Consider the following 27,424-nt stretch of genomic DNA (forward strand, 5'->3'; position numbering starts at 1 on the left):
CTCCCATCTGCCAAGTGCCAGCAGCTGTTGGAAAGGAGTGAGTGGAAGGGAAAAGAGGGGACACAACACATCCCACCTGTTATATCTGCAAATGCCAGGTGAAGTCATCATGTCCAGGAGACATTGCGATGTTGCCTGTCCCCTACTTGGTCAGAAGACATGGTTTCTGTCCTACTTACCAACTTCATAGTGTGGCCTTGGTCACAGGAACAAGACCAGATCAATAGAGCTTGTCCCACAGGTGCCACACTTCCTTTGGCGACTCCCAGGTCACCTGAGGGGTTCATTCTGAGGAAAGAACATTAATTTACAAGGAGAACACTGTGAGAAGAGGCTGTAGCCACAGAGTTGTGTCTAAGCGCCCACCTGGCTCTCTCCCCAGATGGCCCTAATTCTCAAGCAGGCCCCTGAGACTGGCTTTGCCCTGCAAGGTTCAGTTTAAAAATCACTCTGCAGCCCGGTCAGTGTGGCTAGTGGTTGAGTGTTGACCTATGAACCAGGAGGTTGCAGTGCAGTTCCCAGGAAGGGCATATGCCTAGGTTGTGGGCTCCATCCCCAGTTGGGGGTGTGAGGAGGCAGCCAATAGATGATTCTCTTTCATCACTGATGTTCTTATCTCTCTCCCCCTCCCTTTCTCTCTCTGAAATCAATAAAAACATATTTTTAAAAATAAATAAAATATCGCTGTGCAGGCAGGTTGATTGAGCTTTTGACAGGCTCTTTTCACCAAGACCATCATTTGAAAAAAAATGCCAACTGTCCAGATGGGAATGTGTTCCATTAGTGCATCTCCAACATGCGAACACTAACGCCAACTTGACGAGGATCTGAGAATAGGGATGTGTTCCATTAGTGCATTTCTAACATATAAATACTAACGCCAACTTGACGAGAATTTGAGAAATTTAATTTTTATTGCTGTGAAGCACCAGAATCCTGCTTGAGAAGGTGCTGATGGGCTTATGAGTGTCTCATCGAGTTCAGTGCAGTGTGAGGAACAGCACCCAAGATCACGGGAAAGCTGTAATAGGAACTAACACCGGCTCTCCAGCAACTGAAGTCTCATGGCCTCCTGTTTTCAGGAAGCGTGTTTGTTACCTGCTCACCATGGGTCCATTCGCCGCAGCACCCCCCCTTCTCTCCAAGCTCCAAGGAGCAGGGAGAGCAGGTGTGCAGGGAGCAGGCTGAGAGCTGGTGTTTGCAATACCTTGTGTCTGGAAAACCAACGGTGTTGCTGCTCTGGTTTGAAGGACGTCCTAGACAGTGAGGTAGGTGTCTCCCAGGAGACAGCTGTCAGCCCAACTTGGCCTGAAGCTACCGACTGTGTGCCAGGCACCATGCTAGGCACCGGAGCCCCAAACAGCCCTGCCTGGGACCCCACTGCCGGACACGCAGCCTAGTTAGTGCGCCACGAAGGTCTGTCTCATGCCAACCAACCTGCGCTGACTTCGACAATCGTGGCCATGCAACCTGTCCCTTTTAATCCCAGGGGGAAACAAGGGGAAGCCCACTGACATCAGAAGGCCAGGTGCATAGGGAGGTAGGAGTCCCAAGTTGTGAGGCCCCCTAACTCCCTTGCCCTCCCCAAATTCCCTGCTCACCAGGCAGCCTTCCAGTTCTTATCACAGGGCCATTGTCATCTGGGGGCATCTCTGCCCAACAGGGCTGGACAAGCTCCCCATTGACTTCTCTTTCCAAGGATACCAGCCTCTTCCTATAGCTGCATTCTGCAGGGGGAGGTCACTTAGCAGGGAAGTGGGGCTGGCCAGAGGAAGGCGTGCCGAACAGCAAATAACTGGGAGTGAGGAGAGGTTCGCTTGCCATAAATCTCTTCAGAATTTTACACGGAGCTGGAGAATATTGACATGAGTTAAATTCAATAAAACAACATTTAATTAAACTTTAAATGATCCAAATATTTGCCCTTTGGTTAATGTTTGTGTAGCTGACAGCAGAATTATGATGCTCTGTCAGTATGCACCATTCTAATTTTGCGAGTCTTTCCTGTGCAAAGTGCATGTCCTCAGACATACAGATGATGGGCGGGTGTGCTCAGCAAGGTTGCGGGAGCCGCCTGTCCCAGGGCAGAGGCCTAGCTGCACACACTTCCCTCCCGGGGTGTTTTGGTTGTTTTTAGCCCTGTGCTATAGGCTCCTCCAGACATTTTTTAAAAACTTTTTGAAATATATCGCTTTGGGTCCACGTGGAGGGAGGCCTCATGCGATGCACATAAGTGTTATATTCCAAACGAGGGTGGTGCTCCTAGCCTGGTAATTAGGGTCCCCAGACCCCCCGCCAGCCAGTCTACCTCACCTCCCCAAATCCACCTGCACTTCCTTTCCATCTATGCAGACATCCCCATCTTCTAAGACAGTGGTCGGCAAATGGCGGCTCACAAGCCACACGTGGCTCACGAGCCGCGGTTTGCCGCTCTGTTGACTAATGAGTTTGCTGACCACTGGACTAGACTAAATGTTACCGTGTAGTTGGAAGCTGTGAGGATTAGGCAATTGTGGCATATTGTGTGCAAAGAGGTAAAGGGTAGTATATGACAGTGGTCGGCAAACTCATTAGTCAACAGAGCGGCAAACCGCTGTCTAAGACAAAGGTTTTCAGGCCTCAGGGTACCATGGGAGCCCTGGGGTGCATCAGTGCATGAGTGAAGGGGTGCATATATCTTTTTGAACTAGTATTTTGGGTTTGTTTGTTTTTTATAAATATCCAGAATGGAATTGCTGGGTCATATAATAGCTCTATTTTTAATTTTTTTGAGGAGCCGACATACATTTTCCATAATGGCTGCACCAATCTGCATTTCCACCAACAGTAAACAGGGTTCCTTTTCTCCACATTCTCGCCAGCACTTGCTGTTTGTTGATTTATTGATAGCCATTCTGACAGGTGTGAGGTGATATCTCATTGTGGTTTTAATTTGCATCTCCCTGATGATTAGTGATGCTGAGCATCCTTTCACATGTCTTTGGCCATCTGTATGTCCTCTCTGGAGAAGTGTCTATTCAGGTCCTCTGCCCATTTTTTAATGAGGTTGCTTGTTTGTTTGTGTGTGTGTGTGTTTTTGGTGTTAAGTTTTATGAATTCCTCATGTATTTTGGATATTAACCCCTTAATGGATGCATCATTGGTGACTGTCTTCTCCCATTCAATAGGTTGTCTTTTCATTTTGTTGATGGTTCCTTCACTTTGCAAAAGCTGTTTAATTTCATATAATTCCATTTGTTTATTTTTTTGCTTCCCTTGCCCAAGGAGATATATCAAATATATATATATATATATAACTAAGAGAAATGTCAGAAACGCCTATGTTTTCTTCTAAGAGTTTTATGGTTTGGGTCTTGTATACATCTTTAATCCATTTTGAGTTTTTTCTTGTATATAGTATGAGAAAGCAGTCTAGTTTTTTTGTTTGTTTGTTTTTTACATTATCTGTCCAGTTTTCTCAATACTATTTATTGAGGAGACTGTCTTTGCCTCATTGTATATTCTTGTCTCCTAGTCATAGATTAATTGGCCATATAAGTGATAACATACCTGACTTCTTCACAAGCCCCACTCACCAGCCATTGGGAGAAAAATGCACCTAAATATTCAATCCATTATAAAGCTGAGTCCAGGCTAATGATCATTTTTGCAGTCCACATAAGTAATGCTCTACCTAAGAAAAATGCTTCGTGTTTTCAATTCCCCACCCAACCCCACAACCCCAGCTGCTCCTCTGTCTGGTTTCTGAGTGTGGGTTTAAGCACCCTGCCATTCTCCACCATCTCCGGTTTCTGCTGCTGGGACCTCGCGCCCACCCCACCCCCCACCCCCCGCCACCCCAAATCCTCCCCAGTTGCCCTGTCAGAGGTCAGCCCTGACTGAGCTCCTGGTCTGGGCTCTCTCAGCCTGGTGGATTCTGGAGTCTGAGGTTCCCTTGGTTCAGCCTCCCACAGCCCCCACTGGCACTATTCACCCCTCAAGGTCAAGAGGTCATTGCCTTTGGGCCCAGATCTGGCCATCCAATGCAGCCCTCAGACACAGGGGTACAGAGCACCTCACAGCCCAGCCAGTGCACAGGCAAGGACCTCTGGGTCCCTCCAGGCCACTCGGGGTCCAGGGGGCTCTGGTGGATAATCCCAAGCCCTGGCTCTCTCACACCATGTGTAATCACCCCAGGTGGGGAGGGGAGCAGGCGGTTGGAGACAGTTAGCCTCCTCCTAGGGCCCTCCACTTGGTTCCCCTCACCTGCACACTAGCAGGCACACTCTTTGCCATTCCCACCGTCTCTCTTGTGATTCCCACAATGCCCCGGGATGAGGATGGGGTATTCCATACCTGCTTACTTCTTCCATAGAGCACAGGGCCTCATGGGTTTGGCGGCGGCGGGGGGGGAGGGGAGTGAGGGGGTTATATACTTTTATTGATTTCAGAGAGGAAAAGAGAGGGAGAGAGGTAGAAACGTCAATAAGAAGAGAATCATAGATCAGCTGCCTCCTGCACGCTCCCTACTGGGGGCTGAGCCTGCAACCTGGGCATGTACCCTGACCTCATGGGCACTCAACCACTGGGCCACACCAGGCAAGGAATCCCATGAGGAAGAGGTACCTTGTCTATACCTGGGGAGAATCTGGGTTCTGAGCCCTAAGAGCCAGCACAGCACAGGGGAAGCTAGACAATTTTAGCAAATTCTCCTTATCTCTCCTCTCTCTGCTCTCTATCTCCAAAGCCGGGTGGAGATACAGTGAGCTGGCGCCTTCTCTGCCCTGAGAAATAAGCCTCATGACTCTGAGGTGGGAGGGCGGCACACAGAACGTGATTGAAGAGGGAATGTGAAGTGCATCTTCGTTTGTGAAATATTGGGCGGGCTGCATCTGCATCAGTCACGGGCTGCTTATCTTCCCTCCTGCGGCTCCGTCACCGGGAGCCACATTTGTCCTGTGTGTGGTTGTCCCCTCTCCACTGGCCTGTTGGCTCCTTTCCTTCTTTATTTCCATTTTCTCCACTTTGCGTCCATCCGTCCAACAAGCGTTGATTGAGCACCGAGTACCAGTATATACCTTGTTCCTCTTCGTGGGCCCAGGGCAGGGCCACTGAATGACTGTGGATGGACAGGGCTTTGCTCCTCAGGTTCCCACCTGACTGCATCTGCTTTGCAGTGCATCGCGCCTGTGGCTTCGTGCCTGAGGCTATTTTGGCTACCCTTCCCCTCCCCTCTCCCACACACGCTGGCAGGAGGGTGTGAGCACAGATGTTCTGCCTGATCTCAGCTCAAAAGTGCCCCACTGAGTCACACAGCTCCATCCCCAGCTCTCTGCCTTGCTCCACACCTGTCAGACACCCCCAGGCCCTGACAGAGTCTCAGTCAGAGTAAACAGGGCTCCGAGCATTTTTGCTGTTATCCCAGAATAAGCACAGCCCCCCTTACCCCCGAGCCAGCTGCCTCCCTCAGCTCACACCATCTCGGGCTGCTGCCCCAAGCCCCCTGACTTGCAGACTTGGGGGAGGCAGTCCAGCCAGGGGGCTGGTGACTCTCCCTCCAAGCCTGATCCCATTTTGGTTTTTGAACATCTGAGTCTGGTTCATTTTTTCATAAATCCCAAGAATTTCAGAAAGCCTGTGGTTAAAGGGAAGTATTTTAGACCCTTCCCATTTGCCTGAAGAATGATCAGTCTTCGTGCCAGTTATCAAGTGTGAAATGGCAACGATTAATAATTTGTGCAGCATAAAGTACACTTCAAAAAATTAAAGGCTACCGTGCATGGTGGCTGAGCAGAAATCCAAATCCAAGTTCAGAGAATCCTCAGACAGAAACAAGCCTTCAAAGGTCAGCCAGTCCATTCCCCAGACTGCAGACAGCGCAACCTTTACGCTGCCCCCAGAAGAAGAGCTTGACTGCACCTAGCCCGGCCCAGACTTCGTGAGGCCCGAGGCCGGGAGCACATGGCAGGCGCTGCACGTCTGGTCCTGGTCTCTGTGTGATGGCCCACAGGGCTGGCAGCCCACATTCCAGCCGCAGCCCAGATGGCTCCTCTGCACTCGCTGTGGTTCCTGGCCCGTTTTGACCCACAGAGCCCTTTGACCATTTGGCATAAGTTGTGGCCCCTCTCCCAGGAGGTATGTCCATCTGTACATTCTGTCAGCACGTGGTGGACAAATTCCCGTTGCCTTCAAGCAACCTCGGCCCCTGCCCTGCAGGAAATCCCCGGCACCTGACAGCCTTCTTCTCCCTGCAGAGGTGGTTCAGCTCAGCCTCGCCCCCGAGGAGAGGGTCAGCGTGGCCACAGTGACCGTGGGGCTGAGCACCGTGCTGACGTGTGCTGTCCACGGAGACCTGCGGCCACCCATCGTCTGGAAGCGCAACGGGCTCGCCCTGAACTTCCTGGATTTGGAAGACATCAACGTAAGTGACCTGGCTCTGACTTGGAGCTCAAACGTGCGTCCAGGGCAATAACCTGTGCAAGACTGTGGCAGAGGCAGGCCCTGAGGGCTCTCTTCTGCCACCCACATTTGGTACCTCCCAACCTGTTGTCTGACACCTGGAGGTACCAGGAAACCCAAGTCCCACCACAGGCAGAGGCAGGGTGCCTGGTGGCTGTAAGCCTGCCAGCCAGGCCCAGAAGAAGGGGAGCGGGGAAGCCGGGGCCAGGGCAGGAGGTCCTTGTTACAGGCCAAAGCAGCTAAGGCCAGGAGGCGGGCATGAGGATCGGATGTGAGAGGAGGGGCTGTGTATCGAGCCCACCGCTCAGAGGGAGGACCACAGTGCAACAGACAACATGGCCGGATAGGAGGGCTCCCAGGCAGGGAGCACATCTGGGTGAGGTCCCCTGGGGGGCGTGGAGGAAAAACTCCAGGCCTAAAGCTGGGCAGAATATAGGCAGCTGAACATGGGGAAGAGGGGTTCCCTGTGAAGGGCAGAGGTGAGCTCCTGGGCTGGGTTGGCTGGAGGGCAGAGGCCAGGTGATGAGGGGAAAGAAAATTAGGTCCAGCCAGAGGGTCCCACCTGAGGCCTTGCTTATGGAGTGGGAAATGGGGGTGTGATGCGCTGAGTGGGAGAGCCCTGAGCTCACACAGCCTAATGTGACCAACAGGAGAACTTCTGCTGAGGGCCCAGGCAGCCTGGGCTGGGGTCCCAGCATCACCCACACTGCCTGCAGCACTGAAGCAATTTCTTAAACAGCTGATCCTCAATGAATTAATTTATTAGAAAAGCGACATTAGTGGTACCTCCCTTGAGGTACCACTTGAGAAATACAGGGATTCATTCAAGAATATTTATTGGCCCTGGTTTGGCTCAGTGGGTGAAATGGTTTCCCAGAAGTTCATGTGAGAAGACAGAATGATGTCACCAAGCAGGGTGCTGCCAGGTCAGCAGAAACGGAGGGCAGCCCTTGTCTTGGCACAGGTCAGGTCAACTGGCTCAGAATGGGATGCTTGGACCAGAGAAGGAAGACCTGTGGGATGCGTGGCCAGTTCCCACTAACAGGGCTAAGGTGCTGGGGGAGGTGCTGGGGCAGAGGGAGTCGGCCTGGTCTGTGTGACCCAAGGGTTGGACTAGCACAAAGGGCCAGGGTGCACCCCAAAAAGAAACCAATTTTAGTTCCTTAGCTGAACCCCATTCCAGCCACAGCCCTGCCTGTCGATGGAGTGAGCCCTCGCAGGAGGCAGTGAGCTCCCCAGCCCTAGAGACATGCCCGTGCAAGCAGGAGTGTGATTAGCAATGCTGCTGGCCACAAGAGGGCAGCTAAACCCACGACCTTGCAGCCTGCTTTATGGGGAGGCCCCGTACGGAATTCTGCAGGAATCCTCCGGAGTTGGGATTCTTGCTGCACCCTGGAAATGGTGCAGGAAGCAGACAGAAAGAGGGGCCATCCTGGAGTTCCACTCTGGGCAGAGCTGGCAGGAGTGCCCTTCCCCCAGTCACACTGGGCAGGACCGTTTCCTTGTGATTTCCTCCTAGGCTGGATTCTACCCATATCTGGATGTCAGTGTCAGCACAAACCTGATGGGTGCTTGACGGGCAGATGCTGATGGGAAGTCTTCTGAGCTTAAGACACCCAGAGCGTATCTGGGATCTTAGCAAGGGAGGGTAGTGTCCTGGGTGCATGTGTGTGTGTGTGTCGGGGTGCACATTTGTATGTACAAAAGCTGTCAAGGTGGGCATCAGCTTTTAGCCATGTGTGGCCAGTAGATCTGCCTGTGTTTGTCTGAACATCCACGGGCTTTGCTTGATGCTCTATTTAAAGACACCAGAAATAAAGGCTGAGGCAGAACTCCTCTTAATGCACTTGCCATCAGTTAATTAAATTACTTTGAGTGTGTTTCCCTCCCTTAAACATGCCTCCAGCACCAACTCAATTGCATTTTTACTTTGCACAGTGAGGTTAGCAATTTGGGTAATTGTGGGTGCAACTGGAGATTAATGGCCTCTCGTTACCTCCCAGGAAGCACTTGCTGCTCGTGGTCAAGTCAGCAGCCCACACACAGGCAGGACTCTGAGCTTCTCAGAAACCCCCATGTGAGGGTGCAGGGCAGCACCAGCCCCACAGGGGTCCACGGGCCTGATGCATGCAACCACATTCTACACACACAAATACACACAACATAAGTACACACATACATGCACATAAACACACAAAAAACACCACACACAACACAAGCACACACATACACACAAAAACACACGCAACAGATACACACGTCTATTCACACATACATACGTGCATGCAGGTGTATGTGGCTCCCCTGCCTTAGGAAGAGGAAGGAGACAGCACAGCCTGCCAGTGAAGGGCACAGACTCTTGGGGGGGGTCAAAGGTACCTGGGTTTAAGCTCTGCCACTTACTAGTTGAGTGACTTTGGAAAGGCCACTTGACTTCTTAAGCCTCAGTTTCTTCCTCCATGAAATGGGTATGAATAATAGTCACTACCTCATAGGGTTATAGTTGCAAAATTAAATGAGAAGATACATGTGACATTCTTGGCATAAGTGTTCCATGCTATTATCACTCTCCTCCTCATCATCATCATTATTATTATTACTATTACTGCTGCTGCCAAACAACACCTTGCATCCTGAGTCCCCAGAAAGCAGCCAGCAGAAGCCTTGAGGCTCCCCAGTCAGGCAGCTATGACGCTGGGCTGCCCCTGCTGCCTGTCCTCAGGACGGGACAACACCATCCATGTCAGTCTGGATTCATGCAGGGAGACGGACAATGACCAGCTCCTGCAGGTCCAGAGCTGTTGGGTGAACTGTGTGACTTCTCTGAGCCTCTGGGGCCATGGGGATGAGGATGTCCTCTCTGCGGGGGCATTTTTAGGCTGAAGATGTGTGACACGACTAGCCAGGTGCCCACACAGCAGGTGTTCATAAGGAGCAGTCCCCGTCTGGGGACCGTGAGGACAGCAGCCCTGGGAGGAAATCAGCTGTAGCGGGGACAACCAAGTCCTCTGGATTCAAGGGGTATTTTTGAAGCGGTCAGGGGAGAACAGCCCAGAAGGGCAGCCCTGACGGGGCAAAGATCAGGGATTGAGCAGCTCATAGAGACTCTCAGCATACAGCATGCCAGTGCCCACCCCGCCCGCCCCGCCCGCTGCAGTCAGAGACGGAATACTATCCCCCACGTGGTAATTAGCGCCTGGCACAGAACACTGCACAGACCAGGAAGCTGATCAGCCTACAAGACCCACGGCGGGAGCGGAGCGAGCGTGGGGAGGTGCGGGCCTCCTTGTTTTGTCATTCGGATGAGACATCTTGATTGGCAACAAAATATTAATCACTTTTTCACTACTCTCTTAATGAGACGCTTTCATGGGCAACAAAATATTAATTTGTCTTGTCTTATCTGTTAAGAATTCTGTTAATGAATTCACTCACAGGGCCATTACAGAATGCCATCCTAATGACACATGTAATTAAACTTTTCTGACTTGCAAACACCAAGGATGCCTGGAGCATCAGAATAATATTTGATTAGAAAGTAAATGTGCTCTCTAGCCCAGAGCCGAGGGGGAAGGAGCCTCTCGGATTCCCCAGCGATCAGTGTCGCTGTCACAAGCATTCATGAGTCCCAGGTGTGTGTGTGTGTGTGTGTGTGTGTGTGTGTGTGTGTGTGTGTGTCCATCCAGATGGTGCACGTGGAGAGTCATCCTCTGGACTCACATACTATGAGCTGGTGAATCCAAGGCCTGTGCCAGAGCGTAGAGCAAAGACACCCTCGTCCTCGAGGGGGCTGAGACATCAAAAGGCAGAATTACAGGTTCCATGTTACAAGGAGGGAGCCAGTTCTGGGGGCCGGAGGAAGGGGAAGTTCTGGCCCAGGTTCAGGGCACAGGGATAAGCCAGAGAGGAGTCTGGATGGGGGGCTGGGGCCAGAACATGACAGGCTTGAATATTAACATAAAGGATCTTGGCTGTTCCCACAGGCAGTGGGATTCGTAGATTTTAAATTGGGGAGTGACACGGTCAAATGTCTGTTTGACCATGAGCCCCTTCCAGCCTAAGATTAAACATGCACCCAAGGGGGACCCCAAATAAGTGGGACTCAGAAATGAGGGGAACTCTGCTCATGCTCTGGGAGTGTGAGAGGAGAGGGGTTAGGGGTCTCCTCCCCAATAGTGCATTCAGAGTGGGACAGTGCCCCAGGCTGCCCGGTAGTTCAGGCAGGACCTGGTGTGCCTCCTGAGGCTGCCTGAGCCACCCACCCCTTTGCAGGAGGCCCCAGCTTGCATGAGGGACCCCTGCCTCAGCCACACCAGGAAAAACACCGCCCCCAGCAGAGCAGCATCAGGGACCAAGTTCAAGGCCCAGAGACAGGCGCTCTCAGCAGAAGGTGCTGCCGGGAACACCCTGTGGCCGCTGGCAGTGGGTCTCTGGATTGTGCCGCCTCCTTCTGTTTGTTCCATCAGAAATCAATAGTTTCTACTCCCACAGCTACGCAAGCTAACAAAGGCTGCCTGTACTGTGTTTGCGTCCTGGCCAGCTGCCACTTGTTTCTTTACTGAGGCAGTCATGGGTCTGGGCGCTTCAGACCGGCCCTGCGGCCGCCCACTTTAGCTTTCAGGACATGACCCACTGCCCCCACCTCCGAAGCTACATGGGGGCAAGGCCATGGCACCTCCCAGAGCTGAAGCCCAAGCTCGAGGCTGCTGTCCAGGAGTGGGCCTGAGCTGGCGTCTGACGGAGGACAGACCCTCACCCCACTGTGGCCCGTGGGCAGTGGCCCCGGCTCTGCTCTGTTCAGACAGCACAATGTCAGGTGCGGAGGGCACTCCGTCCCAGGGCCTCAGCCACATCCCCATGGGCTTAGCTTATTGTCAGGAAGAATTCTGCCTTAGGAGCTACTGAGACACCTGTCACTGCAGGCACCCAAGCGGAAAGGGGACCAGTTGGGTAGCCTTGGAGGACTCTCCCAGCCCTAAAGTCAGTCAGGCAGCCTGAGAGAAGGAGCGTGCTTGGGTGCACATAAGCCAGGAACACCCCGATCCCACCCAGGCACCCACTTTTTCACCGGGACCATAGAGCCCTGACTTTCCCCCAGAGCTGCCCCTCCAGCCCCTGTCTCCTGAGGGCTCGGAGCTGGGCTTTGGGGACCAGGGTGAGGGCCCATCTCAGAGGCAGATCCATAGGCCCCTCCCCTACCCTGGCCTCCATCCTAGGGGTTCTAGGGGTCCCGGGGGAGAGGCTGCCTCACTTTCTGCAGAAACTAAACATGCAATCCCTGCTAGGCCTCAGTCCTCCATCCAGACCAAAGGTACAGCAGCCACTCAGGGTGGAGTGAAATGACTGTCCCCAAACCCAACTGCACATCCTGCCTCAGCAATGTCACCTGCCCTCCCTCATAACTGCCTTTCTCACTGTCCCTCATGATCCTCTGGGACAGGAGAGCTGCCCATGAGGAGAACAGAAGCAGGGAGAGGACATCCCAACGTCACAAAAATAGCTGGCAGCTGAACCCCTGCTGCTGTCTCCACCCTCAGTATAGGCAGCTCCACGTCCAGGGGGCCAGGGGCCATGCTGCTTTGTGCACGAGAAGCATCTCATGTAACGCTCACCGAAACCCCGTGAGGCAAGCGGGGTTACGTAACTCACAGGGGCCAGGAACTTGCCAGGGCCTACAGCCAACCTGCACACCCAGCCGGAGCTCTCTGTGTGCCTCACTCTTGGGACATGACCCGCAGCACCCAGCCTTGCCAAGGCCTCGCTCTGGGGCCAGCTGGGCTGCCTCCTGCTCCAGCAGTGACTACTGCAGTGCGCAGGCCCCTTGGGATGTGTCCCCGCAGATACAGGCCCATGTGTCTCAGTAGCCTCTGACCTCTCCCCAACCAGGAGGGGAGCAGAAGGCTGAGACCTGCACCTGGGATCGTTTGGCTGGGATATTCTCAGGGACAGGCAACATTTTTCTATTGTATTCTTTAAAAAAAGGCCTACAGCAAATCCAGTATATTTCAAATGACTTGGAAGAGCCACTCTTCTTTTTATTGGGTTATTTTCTTTTTCATCTTTCACCAAATCTTGCTTTTTGGAGCTTTCAGATGTCGGCAGGCGGAGCTCAGTAATAAAAGCAGATAAACAAAACCCTTTAGAGGAAAGTATTCGTGGCAGTGTTTGAAGGATGTGTTAAAGGCTTGTTTTTTTCCCAGGCCTAAATGGTGTAAAACCAGGAACAAATAGCTCTAATGAAGCATGTGCTCACAGCCAGCTCCCCTTTGGAAGTGAATTAGTAAAAAGACCAAAGAGAATGATTTAGGAGCTCATGACTCATTTAATTTTTATTGTCTTTATATAAACCAGTCATGAATCCATTGTAAAGAGATGAGAGGCGTTTGATCAGCATGGAGAGCTGTTTGCAACACGATAGACAGTGGTTGTAAGTTCTGCATTAAAATAATCTCATTAAACACTTGGGTACATTTTGTTTTAAAATCTTGGGAAACACTGTATTGAAACATTCAAAGGCTCTGGCCAGCTCTCTCTGGCTGGTGTCCGGCTGCAGGTGACCTCCTGGTCCCTTAGAACCTTGGATGAGTTCAAGCCACTGGGAGAGCCAGCCAGAGCTCTAAAGAGACAGGGGCCAGGCCCATGGTCCACCAGCCTGTGCAACTCCTGGGGCGGGCTCTGCCCCTCCAGGTACCTCCGCTGGCCTTTGCTTTCTCACTGGCTCCCTCAGGGCCACCGCTCTTCCCTCTGTCACTGGCTTCAAGGCTTCCCCTATGCTCAGTGACCACTTCTGGCCCCATCTCAAAGGTATAGGGTCCCTCAGGAAAGTTGTGAGCCAGCTCCTAGACCCTGAATGCAGAGCCCAGGCCATCCTGAGCACCTGCCAAGCCTGGCTGTCCTCCCCAGCCCCAGCAGGACAGCCCACATTCAGTCTGTTTGGGGCTTTACCTGCTGCAAACAGTACTGCAGTAAGCATCCTTATACTCACCTCTTTGCACGTTTGCATAAGTAGGTCTGTTCTTCGAAGTAGAAAGAATACATATAGGGTGGGCATGTTTTGGGTTTTTTGTTTGTTTGTTCGTTTTTAATATATTTTTAATTTATTTCAGAGAGGAAGAGAGAGGGAGAGAGAGATAGAAACACCAATGATGAAAGAGAATCACTGATCGGCTGCCTCCTGCACGCCCCCCACTAGGGATCAAGCCCCTAACCTGGGCATGTGCCCTGGCTGGGTTTTGATGGATGTTGTCAAATCTTCCTCCAAAAAGCCTACACTAAGTTACACTCCCTCCAACAGTGTGTAAGAATTTTAAACACCGTATCAGGAGAAATTTCCTGATTGCAAGCCTTCTCGGTCCCTGAAATGAGCTGTGGAAGGAAATTTAATTAAATCCTCCCTGGAGTGTTTCAAGGACAGCACGAATGGCAGCCGCTGTTGTTGTGAGTATGGCCCAGCTTAGAGAAGCTGGTGCCCTCAGTAAGGCCCTCTCAGCCTGGAGTTCACGACCCATCTCTGAAGGCGTGTTGCACTTTGCCCAGATGCAGGCAGCAGGCTCTAGCGGTCTGGAGCTCAGTCTAGTGCCTGAGTCCCTCCCCCGCCCCAGCTGGCCATGCGGAGCTGACGGGCTAACCATCCAAAGCTCTGTTCAGGGACTCAAGCCTGCAATTCGGGCCCCATGAGCTGCCACTCCCCACACGATGCTCTGGAGTCCTGGCCAGTCAAGAGGTGTCTGCCCTCTGGCCTCTGAGGACAAGCTGAGGGCTCAGAACTGTCTCGGATGTGAGCCTTCTGCTGCAGGTGCCCAGACACCTGTGCGTACTCAGGCACTCACGTTTGTTCCCAGGACAGATGCTCAGCATCCACACAGCTGGGTCACAATTGCCCTGTTTGAATTTTGGTGCCAACTACAAAGTTAGAGACAGCATTCCACGCAAGACCACCCTCATTCTGGCAAGTCTGGAGATTTCCCAAAGCTACCTTCAGATTCCATCATTTGCTAGAAGGACTCACAGAACTCTCTGAGGGCCGTTACACTCACGGTGACAGTTCGTTACAGGGAAAGACTACAGATTAAGATCTGCCGAGGGGAGACACCCCTGGGCAGAGTCCAAGAGGGTCCACCTGTGAGCTCCCGTTGTCCCCTCCCCTGGAGTTGTGGACATGTTACTTTCCCAGCATCGACATGTGACAATGTGACAGAGTCCTGCCAGCCAGGGAAACTCACACAAGCCTGGTGTCCTGAGGTCACTCACATATGCCCACATGGCTGACCTCTGGTATCCAGACCCGGGGGAGGCAAAACTAATGCCACTGGGCCCAGAGCATTGTTAGACTGCCTGGTGGAGAAAGCTCCAGGCAACAAATGCCTCGAGAGCACCTCCCAGGAGCTGAGGACACAGACCAGACCTCTCTTCAGGTGATGTTACTTCTCCACCCTTCCCTTCAGGGCTCCCCAGGAGACAGCACACTTGGTTGACACACCTCCATTCGTTCAGCAAATATAACTGAGCACCACTTATGCACCGGGCACCATGCCACTCAGTGGGGACCAGAGTGCTGCACAGGAAGATGAAGTGCCTCCCCTTGACACTCAGTCATGGGGAGACTGGCCACAGAAACCCATCCGCCAGCAACCACATGCTCCCTGCATTCCCGGGGAGCAAGGAGCCCTCCCAGGGGCCCGCTCTCGTGCCTCTGGCTCCCTCTCCTGGGCCTGGAGAGGGGCAGGAGGACAGACCCACTGAAAGTGACTGTCCATGGCCGCCCTCCCATGGGGACTCAGCAGCTACTCAGGGATCATTTCTAGTTGCAGGGACTTTCTAAAGAGGACTCTGGGCAAGAGGACTGGTTCTGCAGAGTGGCAAGTCTGTCCTCCCAGGGGCTGGGAAGAAGTGATCCGAGTGTGGATCAGAGTGGTCAGCTGTAGAAGGCCAGTGGGTTGGAACGAGCATGCGTGTGCTCAGGTTTACTGTGTGTGTCCACATGGAAGTTTGCGTGTGCCCACCAAGGATGCGTCTGGTCCTTGCTTGCGTGAATGCAGACATCTCTGAGGACCGGCCATCTTCAAGGAGCTGCTATTGCTTGATGATTGGGTCCATGATGCTCAAATGTTTGTGCAGATGGGAAGCTCCGGTTAGTATAATTCTGGGGGCCAGAACTGAACCAGCATGGAGGCAAAGACCACCTCCTTCACTCCATCTTCCCCAGAGAGAGGCAGGGGTGCTCCAGAGAAGGGCACAGGGTTGGAAAAGCTCTTAAAAAATGTTTCTAAGCTGAGTTTTAACTTGTAGCCTTGACAGTATCATTAACCCAAACTCTGAAACCACTCTGGAGTCCTTGTGCTTAACACCTAGTCACTCAGTATTCAGCACGGATGGCTCATTTTCGTGTTACTTAGACCTGACTCCCATGCATCACTATGACAACATCCCCCATCTCGCCTCTGCTTAAATATAGTTTAATACGTAAGTCTCATTTAATTACTTTCTTTATTAAGGGCAGATACTTAGAAAATAGCTTTTTAAAAGGCAAAAACCAAGTCTTTAAGTAAAATTGTCTCTTTCCCAAAGATGGATGTGCATCAATACAAAGAATGGTCTAATCTGGCATCTGTTTATTGCTAGAAAGAACCTTGATTTTGCTAATACATTTCTATGCACCAGAACAACAAAAAAAGCCATCCATAAAAAGACAATTACAGAGATGCAATCAAGCACTGATGGCGGTGTGCAGACATATCTCAGAGAGCATGCAGGAGAGTAAGGATTGCAGGTTCAGTTTTATGTAGCTTCTTATAAATCAATTTTTAAAGTAATTTCCTCACATCCAATGAGGTAAATTTGATTTCTGTAGTCAGTATTCATGTTCCAGAAAACAATATGCACTTTGTTCTATAATTACATGATGCCTATTATTTTAGCCTAGAGACATTATTTTATTACAGAGCCAGGTTCTTCCCAGAGCCCAAATCATGGGCTGGTAATGACTGAGGTGCTCGAAGCAGAGCCCGATGCATCCAGCAGCCCCGCGTGTCCTTGAAGAGCTGACGCACACCCCTCGGCACCGACACCAACTGAGCACCCAAGTATGCCTCCGCTCCTCCCGGGAGCAGTGAGGAGAAGCAGACAGAGGTTAAAGGGCTTTGTTAGGGGCTCGCCAGAAGTCACCCGAGTCTGGGATGGGCTCACATGCATGGGCTCTCCCATCTCTGCCTCCTGCTCCGAGTGGAGCCTTCTCTCCAGTCAGTATCAGTGGGTCCTGGCCTGAGGGATGCAGCATGGAGAAGGAGACGGTGGCGAGATGGAGCCCAGTTCTCTGCCTTCCCGCCCCGACCACCTCGTTTTGACCCATGTGACTGGGACGTTTGGGTGGAAGGGAAGGCAGGAGGTGGGTGCCTCAGTGGTCAAACCCAAGGAGCCAGAAGGCAGTCCCTGCAGGAATCCTAGCCACACTGCACAATCCGCTCAGCGATGCCGGTCCTGTGCAAGGTGCTGGAGACACTGCGTGCAGAGCCCCTGCCTGCCCTGTGGAGCTCACATTCGGGGCGGGGGTGGGGGGGGGGGGCGCGGGAGGCCACAGACTGCAAACCAGGCAAATACAAAGAACAGTGTAAATGGTAGTGAGTGCCAACAGAGAAATACAGCAAGAAGGAAGGCAGGGGGTGGGGGGGTACAGAAGGGTGGCAGGTAACATTTGAGCAGACTTGAAGGCGGGGAGCAGGCCAGGCTGATAGGTTGCTTTTGGGGAATAGGGCGCAGCAAGTAGGAAGCTCCTGAGGGGGCAGGATGCCTGGCATGTTAGAGCAACAGCGAGGGGCCCCTGCTGGAGTGGAGTGAGCAAGGAGAGGGGAAGGAGTTGGGCTGGGAGCAGGACAGGCAGATCATCCCTGCAGACCCTTAGTCTGAGGCTCTATGGCTGCTGCGTGGGGGTCCCTGCCTCCCCCCAGGGGGAGATGGTGCCTTGGCCCCCGGGGTGGCAGTGGAGGTGGTGAGAGGAGGTCACATTGTGCTGTGAATGAGGCAGAACTGGGCTTTCCATTCGGTTTTATGGCTTCCGGGGCGGCCGGGGGTGGTGGGGGGGCGGTGTTAAGGGTTCCTGAGGATTAAACAAGGTGATATATGTCACACTTCCTGGCACAGAATTAGCTTTTAAAGACTGTGGCATCACTCTACACTGATCTGTGCGAACCTGAACCTCAGCCTGGGGCACTTCTCAGCTGGAGGAATGTGACCACACAACCCCCATGGAGGTGACAACAAGCACAGCGGCATCAAGGGCCCTCCCGTGAGGAAGGGCTGTGGGGGAAGGCTGGGAGGACAGTGTGGAGGGAAAGGAATGCCAGGGGCCAGGCACGGGCTGCCCTTTGGGAGGGAGCTGCCCTGGAACCGCCAGCTGAGGTGCTGAGGGGCTCCCCAGGCGGCGCTGCACCCAGCTTCCCAGCCCACTTTCAGGATGCCATCCCACCACGGGACGCCAGCAAAATGTATTTTCCTCCAGATTTAGGTTTTGACACAGGCAATAGCTTAGACCAGAAGTAAGTCAGCCCCACAACTGACTAACCATTAACTTTTCATAAGCAACTCAGGTATGAACCCTTTATGACTCTGTTATGACACAGGACAAATCAGCTATCTGGTGTTTTATTTTTATTATCGGAGCTTCCGCAGAGTGATAGGAGTGGGCTTTCTGAAGCAGAGCAAATGTTTCAGAGAAACTCACAGGGCTCCAGCAGAGCTCTCCAGTGTGTCACTCCCCGGGGGCGCTGGGGCATTATTCCCTGAAAGCTGGCTGCACGCGTCCACCACCCACCCTCCACCTCCTCCCTGACGCGGCCTCTTTCTGAGCCCGAACCCCCTCATTGGGCTAGTTCAGTGGTCGGCAAACTCATTAGTCAACAGAGCCAAATATCAACAGTACAACGATTGAAATTTCTTTTGAGAGCCAAATTTTTTAATCTTAAACTTCTTCTAATGCCACTTCTTCAAAATAGACTCGCCCAGGCCGTGGTATTTTGTGGAAGAGCCACACTCAAGGGGCCAAAGAGCCGCATGTGGCTCTCGAGCCGCAGTTTGCCGACCACGGGGCTAGTTCATTGGCCAGAAAGCATCTTTAAAGGACTCATGAGGGTTGTGGCCGGGCCCTCTGGAGTGGGAGCAAGACAGAGGGTCAGCGTTTCAAGGAGCAGGAGCATGACAGGAACCAGGACCGGGAGCTGCCATGTGGCTGCCCTTGGACAACCCTTGTGCCCACTGCCTGTGGCCTCTCCTCCCTCCTGCCACAGACTGCTTCTGGGGGAGCCGGGGGAGCAGCCGGAGGGACGGGTGGTGGAGGCTCCAGGGAGCCAAGGGGAGTTTTGCATCTTCTGTTAATAAAGACAAGAAGAGTAACATCCCCACGTATGTCACACTCCCCACAATGGAAAACGTGTTCACAGACACTTTCCTGCCCCGTCTCCAACACCTCATGAGGCAGGCAGGGCACAACTTGCCTGAGGGACAGGGGAGCGCGTGATCCATGACAGAGTTCAAGCTAAAACCTGAGTCTCTGTGTCCGAGCGCCGGGCCCATCACTTCACAACCGGCACGGCACAGCCCTGTTTCTAACCAGTGAGCCAAGCCCTCCTCAGTCCCCTCAGCTCTGAGAACCACCCCTCAGAGATGTCTGGTAGCTAAAGCCAAACCTGATGAGGGGTCCCCCTGAAACTCCGGGGAATTCTGTCTCCCAGCCTGTCTGTAGTTGGGCTGGACCCGGCCAGCATTGCGCACGGTTCTGCTAGAGAGAACACGGCTGACCGAAAAGGCCCTGGGTGAGTGCTTTGTGCCCAAGCGCTCACAGGGGCCTCGGACCAGCCAACAGCCCCTCCCACCCACCCCTCCCCTACACACTAGCGACTAGCCCAGGGGTGGGCAAACTTTTTGACTCGAGGGCCACAATGGGTTCTTAAACTGGACCGGAGGGCCGGAACAAAAGCATGGATGGAGTGTTTGTGTGAACTAATATAAATTCAAAGTAAAGGAGCGGAGGGGAGAGCAAGAGAACGGATAGAACAGCCGGATCCGGTCCGCGGGCCGTAGTTTGCCCACGGCTGGACTAGCCCAATGGGAGCCCACATTGTGAGCTGCAGAACCACAGGGACAAGGCTTACTGAGCGGCATCCCATGGACCACACACACACACACACACACACACACACACACACACACATTCACTCACTCAGTCACACCCGCATCAGCCCTCCTGGCTCTCGTTATGCTCTGCCCTTTGTTGTTGTTTGCCCCGTTTTCCTGAGAGTCTTATTTCTTTCCTCTGGGTTTTCCAGACCTCTGCAAGCTGCCTGAAATCATTTTGGTATCAGGGTGGGCTCTAAACCCATGGTGAGCAAAGCCCAGCCCACAGGCCAAATCTGCCCACTGCCTATGTATTTACATAAAATGTCACTGGAATATAGTGGCACTGCTTGGTTTATGTATCGTTATGACTGTTTTCGTGCCACAAGGCAGGGCTGAGTAGTTGACAGAAACTCTGTGGCCCACAAAGCCAAAACTATTGCAATCTGGCCCTTTAAGAAAAAGTTTGCCTACGCTAAACAAGGCGCCCTCCACGAACAGGTGGGCAGGAGCCAGGGAACCAGCCAGTAAACAGCAGGGCAGGTGAGCCCAGTGGAAGCTGAGAGGGAGCTTGCTGGGGAAGGGTTCAAGCGCGGCCTCCCCGAGAAGGTGAGCAAGGCCTTACGTGGATATACGGCTCTGGGCAAGCGACACGGGACAGCGGGACAGCGATGCAGGTCCTGCTGCCCAAGCCTGCACGGCCCCGCAGGCAGCTGTGCTGAGCAAGGGGACGGGCGGGAAGGAAGTCTCAAAGCTGCAGCATTTCTGTTTCCCTGGGAAACGGGGAGCCCTGCCCATCCTTCCCAAGCTCCTCAACAGAGAGGCCAACCGCGTTGCCTTCCTCGCCCCGCGCAGGACTTCGGAGAGGACAACTCCCTCTACATCACCAAGGTGACCACCGTCCACATGGGCAACTACACCTGCCACGCCTCCGGCCACGAGGAGCTGTTCCAGACCCACGTCCTGCAGGTGAATGGTTAGTAAATGGCTCCGTGCATGTCGTCCCCTCAAAGCGCTCCCAGATGCTGCTCAGAACCACCCTCCCTCTCCTGTAGTCTGTCTTCTTAAAGAAACATCTGACCCCCCAAGCACCCCATCTCTCTCATAAGCAAAGGGGGCAATGGGAAAAGGGCAACATCCACCAACTAATTCTGGTGTCTGGCTTCACCCAAAGCCCCCTCTGAGGAAACGAATCCTGGTGCGAGGGGGTGAGTCCTGAGGCGCGGCACCCTCCGCAGCTGAGGCCTCCAGGTGACAGGGCAATGGCCGGCTGCTGTGTATGGTCTTGGCTCCAGTGAGAAGCAGACACTGTCTGAAACCCACCGTCACTTCAGGCAGTGTGGACCCATGTCACTTACCCAATTGGGAGGCACTGTTTCCTCAGCAGGCTGGTTCCCATCTCCCTCCCTCAGAGACTCAACCAGCCTCAGCTGGGGCCAAGCCCAGCCCACACCTGGGCAGGCCTGGGAGGCTCTGTGCTCCTCCAGCTCTCGTCCCCCTTCCCGTCCCCCTGCCATGCTTGCCAGGACTCCTGGGACCGGGAAGAAATAACCCTTCCTGGGGACAGCAGCAAGTTGCAGCAGCCATGTTTTCTGAGCACTTGCTCTGGCCAGTCCTGTGCTTACACGTCACATGGATGCTCCCAGTTGGTATACTTTAACCCACGTATGGATGAGTCTCTAGGCGAGGTCACTTGCCTGGGGCCACACCACGGGCAGGTAATGTTCTAGACCCAGGGCGTGTGCTCTGACCCCAACCTGGCCACGCCAGCCATCAGAACAAACAAGCCATTGTCTCCCCACAGTGCCGTGGCGGATCAGCACCCTGAGAAATCAGACTCGCCCAGCCAGACCCAGCTGGGCATCATTCCTACCACCCAGCAGGTCTGAGCAGGAGTTTGTGCGTCAGGGAACAGTGGTATAGTAGAAGCTCAAGTCAGCCCCACATCCTTTGAGCCTTCTGCTCTGAGATAAAGTGAGCAAGATGTCAAGAATGAGGTTCAATTTTGCTTACCTCTGGGATCCATGGTAACAAGCCACTTAAGGACAACTGGATGAGCTCGGTTTGCCTGTGCATTTACCCTATAGGATGTTTTAGGGACTTTTATACTCATATTGCTAAGCCGTATTTTATTAATAACTCCCTTGAACTGGGATACACTTAATCCTCTTGGGGTTTGTGGCTGTGCGTGTTGGCTTGAATCCAGGCCTACGATGAAATCTCTGGCTTTCGCCAGAATAACCCTGGGTTATTAGTTATAACACCCGCCAAGGGAGCCAGCCCAGCTGCTGGGCTGGGGGGCAGCAGTGTCTGGGCCTCTCCCCGGCAGGGGCAGGACACCTGCTCCACAGTGTGAAGAGGGCTTTCCGGTCCAAAACAGGCATAGGTAAACGCACAGCACCGTGCTGGGAAGGTTTGGCTGCAGAAGAACGCCACGTGGTTTAAACGCCTGGGTGCCTGGGGTCCTCAGACAGGCCTGGAAAAGGGAAATCAATCAATATCCCCAGATCCTCAGCTCAGCCCTTCATTCCGGCCCACACTTCACAAGAACCAAGGGCACGAAGAGGGGGCTTGAGCCTTGTCCTCCTTATTCCCCTCAAAGCAAGTCTGTGAGGAGGGAGGGGAGCCACCTGCCGTTACTCACAGGTGAGCCTGGGTTTCTAGAGGAGACTGTGGTCTTAAATGCCTTCCTGCATTAAGTGGCCATGCCATGGTGCTAGGAGGGCCCTCTGCCCCGAGTCCCCCTAGAATTCTGAGACTGAGCTCAGGATGTGGAGGAGCCAGTTCTTCCCTCCCTGTGCCAAATCCACAGCAAATCCCAGGCCCACACACACCTGTGGTGGCGCTGGGCTCCAAGGAGAGAAGAGACTCCTCCCACCAGGTGGGAGTGGACTGTCCAACTGGCACTGGGGAGTGCTCTACCTCCCGGGCCTCTGTTCCCCTCCCTCTCTCCCCACAGCCCCACCAGCCCAGCCAGTGCTCATCTCCCCTGAAGCGGCTGCTCCTGGCGCTGGGGGAGTCTAAACAGCAAAACCTCCCCACAGAGATCCAAAGAGAGGCCGTTTGAGATCCATGCTCTGACCCCAACCTGGCCACGCCAGCCATCAGAACAAACAAGCCATTGTCTCCCCACGGTGCTGTGGCGGATCAGCACCCTGGGGAAATCAGACTCGCCCAGCCAGACCCAGCTGGGCATCATTCCTATCACCCAGCAGGTCTGAGCAGGAGTTTGTGCGTCAGGGAATTGCTTAGAGATTCCAGATTTCTCTTCCAGCCAAAGTACTATCAATAGAATTGGAGGAAGCATGCTGGGACCTCTTTATTTGTGATCCGTTTTCTACCTCATTAAATTAGAAATGGGCTTGGCTGCATGACATCTGGGCTAGGCCAGTCAGGTGGCCCTAGCTCCCCGAGCCCCAAGGTCCCTGGGCTGCGCTGACCCCCAGGCACTTGGGATGGCATTTGGGGCCATGAACCAACTCCCTCATGGGAGCAACATGCTAACATAGGCCAACTGTGACCTCACAAGGACACAAGTCCACTGCCTGCTGACCTGGGAATAAGATGAGAGGTGATCAAAGTATTCCAGAAGTTAAGCTTGCTGTGCTGGACTGAGAGGGAAGCACATACTGTGTGGGGCGGTGGGAAGGTGTTGTTGAAAGTAGAGTGGTATGGAAGACACAGTAGTAACCCTTGCTGAATATCTCCTGTGCACCATCCCTGTTTCAAATGAGGAACCTGGGGCTCAGAGACAGCAAGTGTTTTGCCCAGAACCCCCAGCCCTACAGTGAGTAAGCACAGAACAGATCTTGACTCCAAAGCCCAGGCTCTTGACCCCTGCCCTGCCCTCCCTCCCTGTTGGGGTATGGTGTTGTTGCTATTGGAGAATCCAGATGTGGGGTGCAGGGGCAGGGGGACAGCAGGTCCATGTTGAGCTGCTGTGGGTGTTACAGACCTGAAGGGGTTCGTTTTCCTGCATGCATCAAAGCCCAATAAGACATGCACAGGAGTTGGTAGCAAAGAAAGGAAAGGTTTATTTAAGGAAGTAGCACCCAGCTTGGAGACACAGGTGAGCTAGTGTTCTAAAAACCTGGTTCCCTGATGGCTTCTAGGGGATGGATTAGAGAGAGAGAAAATCGTTAATCATCGCAACTAAAGGAGTTAGGGTCGGGGGCCCCACTGACAGGTCAGGGCCAAGGTGGGGGTGGTTAGTCTTGCATTTGGTCCTAATGTCAGCCAGGGAGCTGTTCTGTCTGGTTACACAAGAATGTGGTCAGTAGGGCCAGTCCACCTTCATGGGTCTGGGGCTGAAGCATAACTAAGGGCAAGGTGTTATCTTTAGTTTGACGGAAACTCTCTTCTCTTGATCAACAGTTGAGGCTTTGTTCTTTTCTCTACATATTTATTAAATTGATTGGGGTGACATTGGTCAACATGAACATACAGGTTTCCGGTGTGGGTTCCTATGTTGCAAGATCTGTATATTGCACCATGTGCCCACCACCCAAAGTCAAATCTTCTCCTGTCACCATATATTAGGGCCCCCTTCTCCCCTCACCCCCTTCCCTCTGGCAATCACCACACTGCTGTTCGTGTTCATGCGTTTCAGTTTTATATCCCACATAGGAGTAAGTCATATAATTCTTAGCTTTTCCTGACTAACTTATTTCATTTAGCATACTCTTCTCAAGGTCCATCCATGTTGTTGCAAATGGTGCTATTTTGTCCTTTCTTATGGCTGAGCAGTACTCCATTGTGGATAGGTACCGCATCTTTATCCAGTCCTCTATTGCAGGACACTTTGTTTCCATGTCTTGGCCACCGTGAATAATGCTAGAGTGAACATTAGGGTGCATGTATCTTTGCGAATACATGATTTCGAGTTTTTCAGGTGTGTTCCCAGGAGAGGGATTGCTGGGACGCATGGTAGCTCTGTTCTTTAACTTTTGGGGTAACTGCCAGCATACTTTCCATAGTGGTTGTACCAGTCTACATTCCCACCAGCAGTGATGAGGGTTCCCTTTTTCCCACAGCCTCTCCAACACTTGTTATTGCTTGTCTTGTCGATAATGGCCACTCTAACAGGTGTAAGGTGGTATCCATTGTAGTTTTGATTTGCATTTCCCTATTTACCAGTGAGGTTGAACATTTTTTATATATCTATTGGCTGTTCACCTGTCTTCTTGGGAGAGGTGTCTGTTGTGATTGGGTTGCTTGTTTGGTGCCGAGTTTTATGGGTTCTTTATATATTTTGGAAATTAAACTTTTGTCGGTTTGCAAATATCATCTCCCATCTGGTTAGCTGCCTCTTTGTTTTGTTGTCCGTTTCTTTTGCTGCGCAGAAGCTTTTCAGTTTGATATAGTCCCATTCATTTATCTGTGCCTTTACTTTCCTTGCCTTTGGGGTCAAGTTCATAAAATGTTCTCTATGACCAATGTCCATAAGGCTTTGTTCTTTAAGGCAGTTGGATGCTGACCAGAACCTAATTGTCCTGAGGGCTTAATGATGAGGGAGTGGTGGTGCAGTGTGTGCAAAAGTGGAGGGATCTGGTTGAAGGAGGCAAGTTAATCCTGCGATGAGACTGGACAGAGCTGGCTTGAATTAAGGGAAAAGCTGTATTAAAGAAATGATGCTCCTGTATGGCTACATGGGCTGCACACTGTGGGGGGAAGGGGACAGGACCCCTGCCTCATTCATCTCTGTCCCAGTGTTGAGCTTAGACCTGATCAGAAACAGCTGGCCTAGCGAGAATCTGAGGAAGGACCCGCTGACAGTGACTATAAGGCCCAGTCCCTGCCCCCAGCATGACAGGAACTGGGGAACTGCATGGCTTGGTGTCACCAGCTCTGGGTGGGGCTGAGCAGTCACTGTGCACACTCTTGATGCTGTTCGGGTTCCCAGGAGGCTCACAGAGGTCGGGAGCCTGGGGAGCTTTGCAGGTTGTGGCCTGGTGCCAGCGAGTAACATTAGGGCAGGAGGACCTGGGGAGGCTGAGAAGGCACTGCTGGTGCTCAGGACACGCGGAGCACTGCGTTTCTAAGGAGTCCCCTGAGGAAGGGGTGGAAGGCGGCAACGTTCACCAGTGGGATTTGTTCCTTTCCACCATCCGAAGCTTGAAAGATGGCCCTGAGCAGCTTGGGTAGAATCCGGTGCCATTGCAGGAGGTCCCTTTGGGTCCCCTTCAGGTGGCAGGTGGCCTGTGGCTTACTCTGAGGAAGTGCTCAGAGGAGAGAGCAATGTTCTGTGTCTGGTCCTCCAGGTGGGATCACCTCAGAAGGAAGACAGGAAGGGGAGGAGGATGAAAGGAGGAGATGGGGGCGGGGTTCAGAAGATTCCACCGGAGCAGCTGATGTGCTGGGGAGTTTGTGTGTGGCCTGTGGGCCCATGAGACAGAGATGCCACTCCTGGGAATAGGAGCTGGGCTGGGGGCTGCTCCATCCTAGGCACAGGGCAGACCCAAGCTGCCAGCACCTCTGTCAAAGGGTCAAGACATGAACTCTGAGCCAGACAGACCTAGGTTCAGTCCTAGTGCTGGTACTTCCTTGACATACAGTCTTGGGCTAGTAAACTTACCTGTAAAATGGTAATAATAACAACACCTCCTGCCTCATAGGCCTGATGAAATATGATATATGGAAAAGTCTAATACAGATATAGTTCAAAGTCCATGGTAGAAGAAGATATGGGGGAAATTTGGGGTTGTCTCAAGCCATATTTTACTATAGTTGGTGGACACAGGTCTGAGTTAGTGGCTCCTCAAAGAGCCTCCAACCCATTATACAGATGGGAAAATTAAGACCCTAAATGGGGAGTAAAATATAGACTTCTTCTCCCTGGAGCTGCCTCACTCCCTGGTGGCAAGAGCAGGACACCCCCCCCCCCCCATACAGGCTGGGCCACCATCTTCTGAAGCTCTCCCTCCGTGACTCGGCCTTGACCTGGGTGGCTAAAGGAATCCCTTCCAGGAAACTACTGCCTCTCTCAGATTATTAGTATTACTTCCCCATAGACCAGGCCTCCCAGGGATGAGGCCCAAACACTGACATGATTTATAACTTCATGCAAACCTCCCGCATTGCTTTCATCAGAAGGAGCAGGAACTCCAGACATAAATGATTAATCCATTAAATTAAAAACACCCTTGACCTCCCCACCGTTCAGACAAGTAGGGATTCATCCCCCAAAAACACAATAATCATCTCCCGCATCTGCTGACTTCTCCCACGTGGTGCTTTCGCGAATATGCCTCTTACTCGGGACACGTTTGTTCTCCTTCCACCTCGGGAGTGACCGATGCTTCCAAAGAACGCGGGCCTTTGTGTCACGTATTCCAACGTTTTCACTGGAAGGCTTGGCAAATTTTTTTTTTAATGAAGTTGTTTACATAGGACATATTAATCTCAAACGATTTTTAGTGCACAGATTACACAAAAGAAGAGGGGAGATCAGGAAAAAAAACAAATACAAAAACAGTCGGGTCCTTGCCTTGTTGCTGGCAGAAAGCTGATCCCCCTCCTCGGGGCAGGCAGGACGCTTTCTCCGTAGCAGGAATTTTCTGACAGGGCCCCGTCCCAGTGGGGCTCAAGGGCACCAGGTCTTTGACGCCTCCTGCCCGGGGCTCTCCTCAGGCTCTGCCAGTCTTGGCCGGAGGCTGGACCCAGAGCTCTGGCCCTGGTAGGAGGCCCAGCTTCTGCCCGCGGTGAACAGGTGCTGGCTCAGAGCCTGTGGCCCGTTGCATCGACGGCAGGCTCCATGGTGCCTCATCACATGTGAAGGGGGCAGTTTGGTCCTAGATGCAGTGGTGAGCTCCCACCCAAATGATAGGGTCATTTTTTTAAACATCCTTGTGCTAGTTTCCCCTTAGCAGGTAGTCAGGTCAAG

The 27,424-nt window shown here is 52.7% G+C and overlaps 1 protein-coding gene across 3 annotated transcripts in view; it reads left to right on the forward strand.

The window, feature by feature from the left end:
• FSTL4 (follistatin like 4) overlaps positions 1-27,424 on the forward strand; it is a 332,505-nt gene that overhangs the window by 276,844 nt on the left and 28,237 nt on the right. For all 3 annotated transcript variants that reach the window (XM_080672857.1, XM_080672858.1, XM_080672859.1), the window contains exons 7-8: positions 6,234-6,400; positions 20,398-20,518. In XM_080672857.1, the coding sequence (XP_080528983.1) occupies positions 6,234-6,400; positions 20,398-20,518 (288 nt within the window). The remainder of the gene's footprint in view (positions 1-6,233; positions 6,401-20,397; positions 20,519-27,424) is intronic.

Source organism: Plecotus auritus, assembly GCF_963455305.1.
Source record: "Plecotus auritus genome assembly, chromosome: 6".
In the NCBI taxonomy this organism is placed as follows: domain Eukaryota; kingdom Metazoa; phylum Chordata; class Mammalia; order Chiroptera; family Vespertilionidae; genus Plecotus; species Plecotus auritus.